At 38.6% G+C, this 14,992-nt stretch overlaps 1 protein-coding gene across 1 annotated transcript; it reads left to right on the forward strand.

Annotated features, from left to right (window-relative positions):
• Positions 1-177: 177 nt before the first annotated feature.
• Positions 178-13,232, forward strand: amacr (alpha-methylacyl-CoA racemase). Its single transcript, XM_022769839.1, has 5 exons — positions 178-430; positions 1,430-1,573; positions 4,665-4,825; positions 10,351-10,537; positions 11,316-13,232. The coding sequence occupies exons 1-5, from the start codon at positions 184-186 to the stop codon at positions 11,723-11,725; spliced, it is 1,149 nt and encodes a 382-aa protein (XP_022625560.1). The 5' UTR covers positions 178-183; the 3' UTR covers positions 11,726-13,232.
• Positions 13,233-14,992: the final 1,760 nt, after the last annotated feature.

The following is a 14,992-nucleotide window of genomic DNA, read 5'->3' on the forward strand; positions in this document are numbered from 1 at the left end:
AAAAAAAAAAAAAAAAAAATTTCTACCTGACATCAGTAACAGTAGTTAGTGAAATTCCTGATAACGTCACAGAATCTGATGTGAGCCCCCCTTCACCCTATTGGTGGTGTTGCTATTGGTGTTGCATTGTGTTACATTATACTGACAGGTGTTTTTAATATTCCAATTTACAGTCCTTTCATCATGGCACTGGCCGGAGTGAGAGTTATTGAGCTGGCGGGCCTGGCTCCTGCACCGTTCTGTGGCATGATCCTGGCAGACTTTGGAGCCAAGGTGATCCGCGTGGACCGGACCAAGGTAGCCATGGCTATGGATACACAAGCGCGGGGAAAACAATCTGTGGCCATCAATCTGAAGACCACTGAGGGTGTAGCCTTGCTCAGGAAGCTCTGTGTCCAGTCTGATGTCGTGCTTGAGCCCTATCGTAAAGGTCAGACCACTGATGCTGTGTGAGCCAAAAGCATACTCCATTGCAAGTACAAAGTCCTGCATTCAAAGTCCTTTTCAGATGAAAGTATGTTAAGTGTTAACAGCAAAATGTACTTAAAGTGTCAAAAGTCATACTCATTCTGCAGAAAATTTACCAATGTGAGTGATGTTATTAAAAGTAGCATTTTACTGTTGTAGCTGCTCAAGGTGGAGCTACTTTTAACTACTTTATATACAGTTAGTCAGTTTAATCCAGTGGTTCCCAACCTAGAGGTCATGCCCCCTTCAGAGATCACAAATAAAATCTGAGGGGTTTGTAAGGTACAGTAATAAATAGGGCAGGAAAGAAGACAAAATTATAGCTATAATTATTTATTTTAATTATTTATTTTTAAGTTTCTTTAATTGTTGCTTATTTTGTGAAATATTGAATCATTTTATCTATTTGGGTCTCAAGTTGCTCCCTAAAGCTATAAATGTATTGTAGTAGAAAGTACATTATTTCCCTCTGAATTGTTGTGGAGTATGTATAAAGTAGCATAAAATGAAAGTATTAGTAACTCAAAATTGTAAATTTAAATACAGTATTTGAGAATGTACTGAGTTCCTTTCCACCACTAGTCAGAATTTTTGTTGAACAATAACCATTTTAGTTGGATCTTACTAAATTAAGAGTAAGTAAAATTCTTTTAATTTCTCTTTAATATTGAAATATAGAAGTTCATGTAAACAGTGAAATATATCAGTTTTTTAATAAAGTCTTATAGTACTAATACCAAAAGATCTTTTCATACAAACAAGTGTTGTGATGTGATGTTCAAAGAAGTAATCTTTCACAGACTTGAGAGGGAAAAAAACAAACATGTAATTCCAAGATCAAAAGTGCTAAAGTGAGGCTGTCGCTATCTGGTTCACACTGACTGAGAATCAACTTAAACAGATACTGATTAAAAAATGTTTTTGATGACATTATATTATCAACTTATCTCTAATCATTTAGGAGTGATGGAGAAACTGGGCCTCGGCCCACAGGAGCTGTTAAAGGAAAATCCTCGTCTGATCTACGCTCGGTTGACAGGGTATGGACAAGTTGGATCTTATGCCACTGCAGCTGGGCATGACATCAACTACCTCGCCATGTCAGGTAGTAACACACTGTTAATATATTTGGGAGATTGCAGTCTGATGGAACAGGATCAAATATCTATAGAGATGATAGAAATGGATAATTCACTGTTTTTTCTCTGTTAACATTTTGTTTTGAACCAAGTCCATCTACTTCCTCATGACCTTGGAAACATGAAATAAAAGACTTAACTGCTGCACAATGTCAACAACATTTCAGCAGAGTGCATATCCCCACCAAGGCCAAACAATCTTACTTGTCTGTCCGACTCTTAGAAAAAGATATATAGAAAAAAGGAAGTAGTAGTAGATTTTTTACATCAAGATCCTTACATTATTTTTTGAGAAATTGGCAAAAATGTTGCAAAATTCCCTAATGCTTGCAATGTTAAGTGACAAACTCTTTAACCAGATCTGCCTCAAAATTTATTGGGTTCAAATTTCTTTTCAAACAAACTATCAGACGCAGGTGTCCGTTTGTTACAGAATGATGCGTCTGTTCGCCCACAAATAATGTTTCGCTGAATACAGACACTAGCTTCAAGAGAGCATTGTAGTTGTTTTGAAATTGATTAGCTGCAGCTGATCCAGTCTGCTGAGGGTGATGTCCGTCTGTTTGATAAGAAAATCAAGGTATCTTTAACAGGTCGAAAATGGAACTGGCTATGTGAATCCATCCGAGATCCACAGCAGGAAAATCAGATACAAAAGCTCAACACCAATTTTTGCTTACTCAGACATGACTTCCAACTCTTAAAGCAAGGTCTGATATGTACAGACCACAGATACCACAGGGGGGTGATGCAGGTATCCCAACCATATAGGAAACTTCGACCCTCACCAGTTTGCTTATAAAGCAAACAGATCCATGGAGGATAGCATCACTACAGCCCTCCACACTGCTCTGAGCCAGCTGGAACATCCGGGGACCATGTAAGGATGCTTTTTATTGATTACAGCTTGGCCTTCAATACCATCATCCCAGATATACTAGTTGACAAGCTGTCTGACTTAGACCTCCCCCTCTCATCTGCACTTGAATAAAAGGACTTCCTCACAAACCGCCTACAATCTGTTAAAATCGGCCCCCACTGCTCCTCCACCCTCACACTCAACACTGGCTCTCCACAGGGCTTGTCCACGACAACAACACCGCGGTTAGACTTATAACCGGAGGTGACGAGTCAGCGTACAGAGACGAGGTCCAGAAGCTGTCAAAAGTGGTGTTCTACGAACAACCTGGCACTCAACACCAGCAACACCAAAGAAATGGTCATCAACTACAGGAGGGACAGAGCGGACTCTGCCCCACTCTACATCAATGGGGACTGAATGGAAATGCTTCCCACCTTTAAATTCCTGGGAACCCACATTGCAGAGGATCTTTCCTGGTCTGCAAACACCTCAGCGGTGGTAAAAAAAACAAACAAAAAAAGGCCCAACACTTTCTGAGAGTGCTACACGAAAACAACCTACAACAACCTTCTGGCTTTCTATTCTATTCTTCTGTTTGGAATATGAAGTGGGTGCACTTAATGAAAATGAACTGAAAATCATTTCACCTCCAAAGCTACGCATTTCCAATTCTCTCACTTAGTTTCAGTGTTTTAACTTAAAAACAAACCAAATGACAATGTTCCGAAGTGTAATCATTTAACGTAAGGTCATAAAGTACAAAATTACAGGTTTTTCAGAGACTTTTCTGTGATGGTCTGTTTTATTAATTGGCCATAAGAATTAGCCCATTATAAATCTAACCACTCATGTCTTCTGACTAATAACATTGGGGAATGAAATAGTATTACTATTTTCACTTTAATTCTCTGAAAGGCAAATTTTTAAATGCTTCACTTACACACACTCTGCTCATTAGTCCGCACAGATGTGATTTGAAGGATATAAAGAAGTAGAAAAGAATAAAAGTAGGGAGCTGGCCGATGCAAAAATGCACCCTGACTTGACACCAGCAATTTAGACACGAGGCCAAACAGCATGTTACGTTAGGATTCAACAACTGATCGTGGTTAGCTTTAAAGCTCAGCCCTACTTATAATATACTCTGATAACACAAAACGAGGTCTGATGCGTATATGTACCACCCTTTAGAAACCACCAGAGTGTGCTAAAGGTATCACACCCATCTGGTAATTTCACACCCCAAAACGAGAAATGCATTCCCAACACTCTTGTTTAGTTTAACTAATGTAAGCTGTTATGTAAACCTGTCGGCTCCTTTTTCTAGTACAGCCGTCATAATGACAAGATTTACAGCTTTTCGAGGGAGTAGTGTGTTGTGCTTTGTTTTAAACCTTTATTTTTGCCCTGTACGTAAATGAAACGTGAAACGTGTTTTTTTTTCATTTGTTTGCATGGTTGTTTGGTAGCCCTGCCCAGTCTGTGTTTTGCAGAATATAGAATGAACAAAGCCATGGGTGCCATTCAGCAGGGACCAGAAATCTAGAGACTCGCTGTAAAAAAAAAGTGACCCTGGGACTACTAATACACGAATAACAAACTTGTGACATTTTAAGAACAGCTATGTGAATAAACAAAATTAATATTCAGAGCAGCGTCCCTACTGTAACAATAAACATGTCACAGTGTTTCGTGTAGGGTTGTTTTTCCCAGATTAGACAGCACTTACAGACCAAAGAAAACAACATCTCTAAAGAAGAGAAAAGACAAAATAGGATTATAACATCTGAGAAAGTTACAATCAGACAGAAACCAGTACTTTTCTGGTACAAGGATCTTTGTAATATCTGTATGATAAAAGAACAACGAAAGAACAAGAAGCCTTGTACAAACGCTGCATGGTGGTTTAACTGAGTAAGCAATTTTCAATCAGACAAAATAAAAATGAATCCTTGAAGGTATTATATGCACTTGTGTGTTATCAGAGTTGTAATTGTGTACAGTTGATAGCATTCCTGTTTGCATGGACTGATAACCTTTACTTTTTGATGTTTCATCAGGTGGTATTGCTCCCTTAATCATTCAGTGACTGAACTAATTAATTTTCCTTCCCATTCAGAACTCCATTATTCTCCCACCAGTGAGGCTGTCATTACATTTTTTGTGAAGCTTTTGTCTCGTCATTTCTCTCACAGGCCTTTTATCCCGGCTGGGTCGCAGTGGAGAGAAGCCCTATGCTCCACTGAATCTGTTAGCAGACTTTGCGGGAGGCGGTCTGACTTGTGCCCTGGGGATAGTCCTCGCACTGCTGGAGAGGACAAAGTCAGGGAAAGGACAGATCATCGATGCTAGCATGGTAGGTATATTGTCAGACTCCAATAAATGTGTACCGTTGCGCTGAGTCAGCCAAAGCGGTCAGTACGACACAGAGCATCAGCTGCTCCACAGAATGCGTTGTTTTGAAAGACGCGCAAACAGATTTTTTTTTCCATTTTCATAAATATGCATATGAATATTTTTTCCACCAGAGTCAACAAAAACCAAGCTCAAGCAAATGACAATGGAGATGCTCTGCACAAACTGCAGTCAGACACTGCTGTAGGCAGCTCCAGAGAACATATTGTATGCGAGGGCGGCCGTGTGGCTGTATTGTTGCAGGTACCAGTGAGCAGGTGATATACGAACCAGACTGTGTTAAGACTTATCAAACATCACAAAGCAATTTATGCTCAGAGGCAAAGGAAAGGAAAAATCTTTGCTTAGAGCCAAAGATTTTACAAGTCAGGTAAGCAGCAGAACTAATTTTCTCCTTCTACAAACTACAAATGACAGTTTATTCCATATTACAGTGGGGTACCTTTCCAGGTAATGGTGCACTGCACCGTGAAAAACTGTGACTCACGATCCACTTAAAGTGGGATAAATGATCACTTGCTGACGGCCCTTGGCGAAGTTATTTTAACAACACATCAAAGTCTCTGAATCCTGCTGTGCCTGACATCCACTGGCTGTAAAGGAGCGGGGAGGTTACAAAGCAGAACCAATCTAATGACCTCCTTAAGGAGGTGCATTTGTTTTTCTTTTAACATGACAACCCCACAAATCTTCATGGAATCTATTTTAAACAAACATATGGATGTACTATATGTAGAACATTCAGTTGTGTAAATTTATTTTACTCTGAATACGGTATTTGAGCAAAATTCAGTTTTTAGATCATGAAAGTGCAGTATTTGACTAACGGGACACTGCAGTGATTTAGTATGTCACCTACATAAAGTCAAGGGTCTCCCTACTCTTCCAGGATTACACTGGACTTAACTTAATTAATATGAGCAAAGCAGGAGAAGCAGTCAGCAGGTTCCAATTCAGTATTTAATCTCTTGCTTGTATTCAGGTATAAGAGGATACAGCTGAGTGGTTATTGACTGGTCATAGTTGACTGGTGATCCATTCAAATCACTCAGGACCAAAGGACAAAGGGAACCAGCTGAAGGGCAAACACTAAAAGCATTGGTGTCAGCTGCCCAATTAGCACACCTGTGCTCCAGCAGACCCTCAAAAGACATATCTTTTTCCATCTTATATTTTATTTCAGTTTCCAGCCGTCTTGACATTTATCCAGTTACAGTTAGGTGTTGACCCTCATCTTCATCTCATAAAGATCCCATACTTTTTGAATCCAAGTATTTTATGGTGGAGGGTCAGGTTTCAAACACAAAGTTTTGATACACTCTATAGACTTACTGTAGCCTTCAAAGATGTCTGGAATTAGACAAAGACGGACAATGTCTGGATCTTTGGGAATATCGTCATAGGTCAGACACAGGTTTTAAAAAAGGTCAAAATCAAAGCAGCAGAGGCTGAGTTGGCCTCAACAATTCCCATAATGCCTTTAAAATACCCCCATCTTTCAAGTTCTATAACTCCAATCATAAAGCAGGTCTAGGTTATCAGGTTTAGGTTTAAACATCTATAGATGTTTTTCATTTTTTAATAAATATTTAACATTATTACTGGTATTTTTTCTTCAATACAATTTAATTATTCGATCATGAGAAACGTTATTCACTCCAGTTACAGTGCAGTCCCTTGCACCTGAAGAGCAGCTCCACACTCAACTCCTATTACAGCCTCTAAGAGTCTCGCGTTTTATCTGCAAGACTCACATTTTAAATTATATCAGATTTCCATAGTCAGAAAAATTAAAAGTGTGCATCCTAGTCATAGTTCAGTGATCAAATCCCAGCACATCTGACAGCTGAAGAGTCACTTAAAGTACAATGATTTGATATACACAGATAAACATACATGGATGGATGCATGCCTGTCTCTGTATTTGCCCAGATACAGTTTGTGTGCATTGCATTTAGCTCTGTATATGAACAAAAAACGTTGAATTTGTCCACAGGCTGTGAAACAGTAGGTGATTTGAATATGCATGTGATGCAGATCTCTGCTCCTGGAGTGTTGACATCTTTTCGAGTCGAAATGCACTCAGTGGCCACCTCATTAGGTAGAAACCATTGCAATTCAATACAACAGCTCTGTGTTGTTGCTGATTTTCCATTTTTATTAATTGATGAGTTGTTGGGTCTGTCAAATATCAGAGAATAATGAAAAATGAACATCATAACTGAGTCCAAGATATGTGTTCAAACAACTTTTGTATAGAAGTTACACAAGTATAATTGTTTCCCTACCACTAAATAGCAACAGAAAATATATTTTGTAGGAAACATTCTCACTGGCTGTATTCAGAGATATTTTTGAATGAATGAAGCACTTCATTTATCTAATCAGCAAAATTGTCATGAGACAGTGGGGTGGATAGTGGGCATACAAAGCACAAACAGAGGCCTGGGTTCATATCCAGAGTCCTGTCTGTGGTTCAGCTTACGCAACAAAAGCACTCTGGTTAAGGTTAGAGAATGATCATGGTTTTGTTTAATGTAAATATACATGTCCTCTCTGAAGTCACTCACTCAGAACTTATTCTGTATTTAACCAGACCACAGTCTTTCCCTAACCGTAAAGGTTCTGTAAACGATCGGCAATACCACTAGATGTCGCACTACTCCACCAGCATCGTCGGCCACATCACCCCTCCCTTCACGTTCCCAGTCAACAAGGTGTAATGAAGCCCAGTGAAACACACACACTAACCAGCAAGACTGAATTAAGCTGCCATGTGTACACGACAGCTAACAAAAACAATCCAATCGCAACCGTTAGCTCACGTTAGCAGTGCCGAGATCTGCTCCACAGCAATGCTAGCAAGCCAGCTAGCGATAGCAACATTAGCCGAACACTTAAATAATATCTGTAACAGCGAGTTAGCTAACATTAGCATGCCTTCTGTAGCCGGTCACTAATGAAAACAAACATGTTACATAATGTTGCCATCAAGTTACTTACGAATGGAGAAGAAAAGCCAGTTCTTCAGAGTCAAGGTGGAGCCCTTTACCAGCTCGAAGGGCTCTCCATCTCGGTTAAGCCAGACAACTATTGGCTCCATGGTCGGACATTGATAGAAATATAGCCTTGGACTTATTCACCGGTAAAGACACTGGTAGGGCCGGTAAAAACTTGAAATAATTTATGAATTTGAGCCAGTAATCCCACCGGTCAGTCCGCCTGTGCTCCGGTCTTGTCTCTTGCTTTGTCAGAGGCCTTTTAGGGGAAAACATGGCTGCCTCCATGAGGGAAATCTTTGCAGGTACTTTCACCTGAGCATTGTCAACTGCGCTGTGCCACATCGCGTGCCGGCGGTCCCTGTCTTTATAAACGTGGGGAAGACCAACTTAACAAGAGGGACTGGCATGCACTGACATACACACATACAATCCAAAACCCTAATATATTCAGGGATATTTGTAGAAACAAAGTTCAAACAGATGTTTTGCTTGAAAATCGACTCAAATGATAAATCTACTATCAGAATAGTTGCCAATTAATTTTCTTTTCATAGTTTAAACTCTAATAGTCTTAATGCTTTACAAAATTCCGTACTCTAGATTAAGGATTCTAAGTAAATTGAACATATACTAACAAAATTAATTGTTTTTGTTGTACAAGTATAGAGTCATCTCCAATATGCTTAGCAATGTCCATTTTTATATTGGGAACATATTCTTAATATTGTGATATTAATTTTAGTCAGATCACCCAACTACACTGGCAAGTGTAAAAAAAAAAAAACCCTTGAATAAACCCTTGAATAAAAATTACCTTGAACATTCAAATAAGTTGTAGTAATTTACAAAAAATGGCACCTTGAAACTCAAATCTGCATTTAACTGAAAGCAAATCTTCACTGAGATGTTACAGAAACACAAGGTGCTGTTTGTCAGTGGAAAACCATGTAATTATGATGAGAGTGCTAACGCAAGGGCCAGATGCAATCACAGTTAGAACACGATCTGTCTCAGGGCTGAGCAAAAGTTTTCGACGTGACATTCAATTTTCCCTTAAATGTGTTTTAAAGGTCTAATAATACCAGTTCAGCCCACTCAGTTTAAAGCATGTTATCAGTCATGTTAGTACTCTCCATTCATTCATCCATTTTCGATAAGTGTTTATCCTTTTGAGGATTGAGTGGGCTTGAGGCAATCCCGTCATGCACTGTATTGGCGGAGGGCAAAGTAGATTACGCACTAAACAAGTCAAGACAACAAGCCTGAGTGAATTTAACACTGCTGAAAAGACAGACTGATTTCTAAACTAAACGGAATATATACACCTTAAAAAAATAAGTAAATAAAAAATTCAACACATTCACAATGAATAACAGTTGTACCATTAGATTACATTAAGATGCAAGTTGCCAGTTTAACACAAGGCTGACAGACATATTTATATTTCACACTTTTAACAATTGAGAGGCAATGTACCGGGGTATTTAAAGTAGCTATAATCAATATTTATATGTTTTACACATAAGGTAAATATGTGTAAATGTTGCAGGTTCACATGGACACACTCTGACAAGTGTGTCCATGTGTAACCCTGTGCATTGTCCTATTTTATAACTGATTTTGCTCACAACAATTTGAAATTGGACACAGTAAAATTAAAGTGATGTAAGGTAGCAGCAGCCAGTGTTGCATGTTCAGTCCTCTAATTTACACACAGAGACCAACAGCCTTCTCTCCTTGCCTGCTGCTGAATGATCACATTACTTAATGTGAGCCACATTAATAAAGAGGGACAGCAAGCTACTTGAAAAATGCCTTTTTTCTTATGAGGCATTCTTGCTAGTCACTGAAGAAAAGATATAACCACTCTTTAATACCCACTCTCTGTTCGTGGTCTCATATTTTTTGGTAACTCAAAAGTACATGTAACACATTCAGAGAATCATCCCCAACTTTCAGTTACTGTTTTGTTAAGGTATTTACTTTTCAGCAGCAGCAGCTGTAATAGCTTGTGCACATGTGGAGACGCAAATACATTATGAGTATAGGCAGATGGTGGTTTATAAAGGCAGCAGGACACCATATGTGCAGTATTTTCATTAGCTTTCCTGAAATACCCAATAATTGCCACATTTTAATGTCATTCCAGTAGAATGCTATTTCACTCTCCCTGTGTATCTGCTGCTGTTGTCTACTCAAGCATATCAGCTTCTGCTATGCTATGAAAAAGCTATATCCTTGGACTGACATACAGTATATAGCAGTGTACACAAAGGATTGTTTGCAATTTTAATGAATTTAATGCACTCTGCATAAAGGAATAAGCGAATAGCTGAAAAGAACAGTTATGCTTCACACTCCTTGCTGTGCTATGTTGTAGATTTGAGTTATTATACATAGAAATAGAACATAATATAATATCATGCAATATAAAAAGCCTCTTATCTTGTGTTCTCCATTTCAGGTGGAAGGAGCTGCATATGTGGGTTCATTTGTATGGAAATCTCGTAGTATTGGTATGTGGGACCGCTCTAGAGGAGAGAACATGTTGGACAGCGGAGCGCCCTTCTACGATACCTACCAGACTTCAGATGGAAAGTACATGGCTGTGGGTGCCATAGAACCACAGTTCTACAGACAGCTACTTAAGGGTTCGTATGCAAATTGGAGGCATTTTTTCTAGATGAAATAAACCTCTAAGATGGTGGTCACTCGTGTCGCACGTGTGCCATTGACATTACAACAACAACAGAACCCCAATTAAACTAATGCACGATGAGCTTGCTTCAAAAGATAATACAGTAATACAATACAAAATGTGTTAGTACAGTACATACAATACATGTATAGGACAGTGCTTGTCAACGCTGTCTTCTCTCACATCACATTTTCTGTCCTCTTTCTCTCTTGCCCACTTCCCTCACCTGATATGATTTTTTCGATGTAGATGAATCAGAATGTAGAAAATTGCAGTCTGAGCTCAAGTAACTGAGTGTTTTGTTCAGTTTTAGATGGAGTTGGAATGAGAAAGCTATTTGTGAAATTTAAAAGATGTGATCACTGAATGCATTTTGTGTCAAAGCAATGAAAAGTTATACACAGAGTCCCCAATGACTATTGTGCTGACTGTATGAATACTTTTGAAAAAGTGAACTCACTATGCAGAAACGTGTTTAAAAAATAAAAGAATAAATTATGTAAAACGAGAGCAGCTTTCTTTGCAATTTAAATAATTTAACACAGCAGATATAAATGAACAAATTACCTTTCAAGTGAAATACCTTGTGACCGACTTGGAGCTCCACAAAGATCAACAGGCTATTGTGATCGAACACTGCTCTAACATGTTAAACATTTCCCTGTTTTGCATAATTTTGCTTTGCTCATGTTTTTCCACGAGGTTACATGTAAGTCTTTTCTTCCCCATAGGCTTACAGTTGGATGCTGGGGAGTTGCCTCCTCAGATGAGCTTCAGTGATTGGCCAGAGCTGAGACGGATGTTCACAGAGCGTTTTGCTTCAAAGACCCAGGCAGATTGGTCGAGGATTTTTGATGGGACTGATGCCTGCGTTACACCTGTGTTGTCTTTCGACCAGGTGAGCTCCCACCCACATAACCAGGAAAGAGCTTCTTTCATGAAGGACTCCAACGGGGAGGAAAGCCCCCGGCCTGCCCCGGTTCTCTCTCGGACTCCTGCTGAGCCGTGCCTCACCTCTGACCCAGTTATTGGAGAACACACGGTCAAGGTCCTCAAGGAGTACGGCTTTACATCGTCAGAGATAAACCAGATGCTAGCAGCAGGGGTCGTAGAGTGTAACGCTGCCAAGGCAAAACTGTAGAGGAGAACAATTCAACAGTTTTAAAATCCACGGCTGCACCATCGTTTAGTTAAGGATGGATCAAACTGAACTTTGAGTGATTTAAGCCCTGCCATCTAAATCATGTCTAATACAACTGTTCAAGAATCAAATGAAAAGGGAAAAGGAAAAGGAACAATGTATTTTCTTTTCATGACCAAGACATTCGAGCTGAGTATTTATGTAGTTTGAAAGCTTGAGAAATCTCTCCATCTCACCCATTTGCATTAATCCTCTCAGGCTACTGCAACGCATGTTTTCCAGTATAAGCAGAGTTTACATATCCCACACACCTCTAGTGTAGGTGTGCGTGGATTGGACAAGGTGAAAGGCCATCCTGTGGGCTCTCATGGTACATGGTTACAGCTTGGGTTAGTCAGTTAGTCATACGTGTAAATAGCTCAGTATCAAAATAGTAAAAAATCGGAATAAATAAAAATAAAATTAAGTCAGAATTACCAAAATAATAATAAATAAATAGACCAGGAAGTCTTAGTTTGAGATTCTCATACCTAAAGTCCACTGATTGCACATACAACTGTTATCTATGGCAGCTGGGGAGCTCTGAACATGAAAGTATCAAGTTTTGCAAAAACTAAAGTGACCTTTAAAAAAAAGTCATAATTTTTAATTGCCTAATTCATTCACCCAATTTATGGAGCTTATCTGTGTCTAGGTTGTATTATTTTAATAATTATTTCAATTGGAGTTTACTCCTGGGAGGTACGGTGAAGAAATGATAAAAATACTACTGGTTTTCCATCATACTTTCATACTTTAGCCAATATAATTGTGTATGTTGTATTCTATGTGCTATTAAAAACGTCTTGGTGCAGAAACATGTTTGAGGCTGTATTTTAACATTCAAACTTTTTATTTCCTTTATCTTTCTCTACGATAACTGCTATCCTTATGACCTCTGTTTTTTCTTCATTTTTTCTGTTAATTCTGTGACAATAGAATAATGATTTTATCCGTAGCACAGCAGGTTGGCTTTGAGTGCCTAATTAACAGGTAGTTTTTATGTGCTGTTCATGAGCAATCACATTTCATAGTCATTCGTTTGTTCTGACAGAACACAACCTGGAAGAAAATATGTAAATGAGAGCAACTTAAGCATTAATTTAGCTGCGTTAAGTTCAGGTGATCAAAGAGAGAAGGAGACAGAACAAGGCTCTCTCTTCTATTTCCTCCTCCACGCTAACTACAAACACACAAAAATAATTCTGCTGTATGTCTCAAGATAGAGGCAGAATTAAATTAAATGCATCATAAATATATTTAAATCAATTGTCAACAGAAATTAGCATTAACAAGATAAGTTCACACACTGATTTGAAAAATAATCATTATCATAACAAACTTTATTTCTAAAGCATCCAACTTAACAGTTGCAAGGTGCTTCGCATGGGAAAATCAACATAACAGAATTCAGCAAAGTTAACATTAAATACAATCAGGCAACTAAAAGTAAAGAGAATGAAAATGAATAAAATACCCAACAATGAATAAGATAAAGTAAGATTAAAGGGTGAGAGCAAATAGAACAGATAAAATCTATTAGATCAATAAGTAAAACAAGCAGGTGACATTAACAAAAGGCTTTTAAATCAACTCAGCTCAGTTGTCAATAATTACAGGCATTTATTTACATTCACAAGTAAAGTTCAAGCTTCAGAGATCAGAGTTACTCTGGCAGAAGATTCATGTCTCAATGTGTATGTTTACACTTATGATGACATAAGCCAAAATGACGCAATAGTCTCTGGCAGCCACGACAAAGTCGAAACACGGTGGAGCCAGTGGATTTTGCAGTTTGGGTTTTTTTATTATTAAAAAGAAAACTTCTTGGGGGGGAAAACTAGATTGTTGGCGATTTTTTAATTTGTTTACTCATCAATAACAGTGTGCAGTAGTTGTTCCATCACTTCGTTGCAGCCCAGTGGTGCTGCCAAATTTAGAGTTTAAATGATTGGTTTTAAATGATTAAATGCTCAGGCCCCATGGGGCAGCAGCCCAGTGATAATTAATGAACTTCATTCATAAACACCTCCAAAACATCCATGCTTAAGCTGGACAGCACTGCACTGCTATTATTGAAACACTAAATTAGCCATCGCCACAGGAGCTACAAGTAAATTCAAGTCTGGATTCATAAATATTTTAAGTTTGTTATTTGTTCAGGGGGGTCATTGGTTTTTCTTCTGCACTACCTGTCTCTTGTACAGGTCAGTGCTGGTCATGAGGGTTTTATCCACATGGAACTTTGAGATGGTCATTTTCATCATCAGCATGGAGGAGGCTGACAATAAGCAAATCTTAAAATATGTCTTCTGGCATCAGTATAAAGAGTGGAGTGGTGAGAAAATACACCCCTGATGACATCTCCTCATACAAGCAACCGTTCACCCCTAACTATCCGTGTTCTGTCAAAAGTCTATTATGTTAAAATCAAAGCAAGCATGTCTACTAAAATGGAGGGTTGAACCGTATTAAGATTTGCTGTTTTTCTTTTTAGCTTTTTCTCTCATAACACTCGGTCAGGGTTCACATACTATTTTAAATTGGTGATGTGTGAGCCATATTATTATGTTTGTTTTTGTTTTTTTGTGACGTTGTGACTTGCACTGTAAGGATGGGGTATTCCTTGTTCCCAGCATGGTCACAGGTTGCTTGTTAGTAAGTAACCTACGGTGGTCTACAATGGTCTTTCTCAGAGTGTGAAGATGTGTGTCATGTCACACATCGCTGAAGATTACATAATTATTTTTAACCTTTTAATGCCAGGCTGTCTCCTATTAATCTTACATCAATACAGTTGTTGGCTTTAGTCCTACTATTACATACTCTGTTGAAGTATAAGACTTTAAGGCATGCAAGTATGTGAGGAATGTCTGTGCTGTGATTCCAAACATCTGACTCTCACCTTGCCAGGCCAAACAAAAGGGCATACGCCATAAGATTAGTGCTTGCCTCAAACACAGTTTAACGTATATTTAAGCTGAATTGTACAGTTTTGATCTCCATTGTGCAGTCGGTGTTCAGTGAGCATATGGAGGAGACATGAAAAGTATTTGAAGCTCTTAAGCCCTAACATGTCACCACACATTCTATCATAAGTAGCTAGATTATAGACTTAATTGCACATGTGGAGTGGTGTTTTTGAATGTGATTATGGAAATGCATTTAACTGGAGCCCAATTTTGACTAGGAGCTGCTTATTAGCATCGGTAGCATTCTAGCAACAGC

This window comes from Seriola dumerili, unplaced genomic scaffold, assembly GCF_002260705.1.
Source record: "Seriola dumerili isolate Sdu_G_001 unplaced genomic scaffold, Sdu_1.0 BDQW01005691.1, whole genome shotgun sequence".
NCBI lineage: Eukaryota > Metazoa > Chordata > Actinopteri > Carangiformes > Carangidae > Seriola > Seriola dumerili.

Bases quoted from the DNA above. Each gene is read 5' to 3' on its own strand.
- amacr (XM_022769839.1), top strand. From the start codon at position 184: ATGGCACTGGCCGGAGTGAGAGTTATTGAGCTGGCGGGCCTGGCTCCT. The intron at 1,574-4,664 runs GTAGTAACACAC...TTTCTCTCACAG, and splicing joins CAACTACCTCGCCATGTCAG to GCCTTTTATCCCGGCTGGGT. The intron at 4,826-10,350 runs GTAGGTATATTG...TCTCCATTTCAG, and splicing joins AGATCATCGATGCTAGCATG to GTGGAAGGAGCTGCATATGT.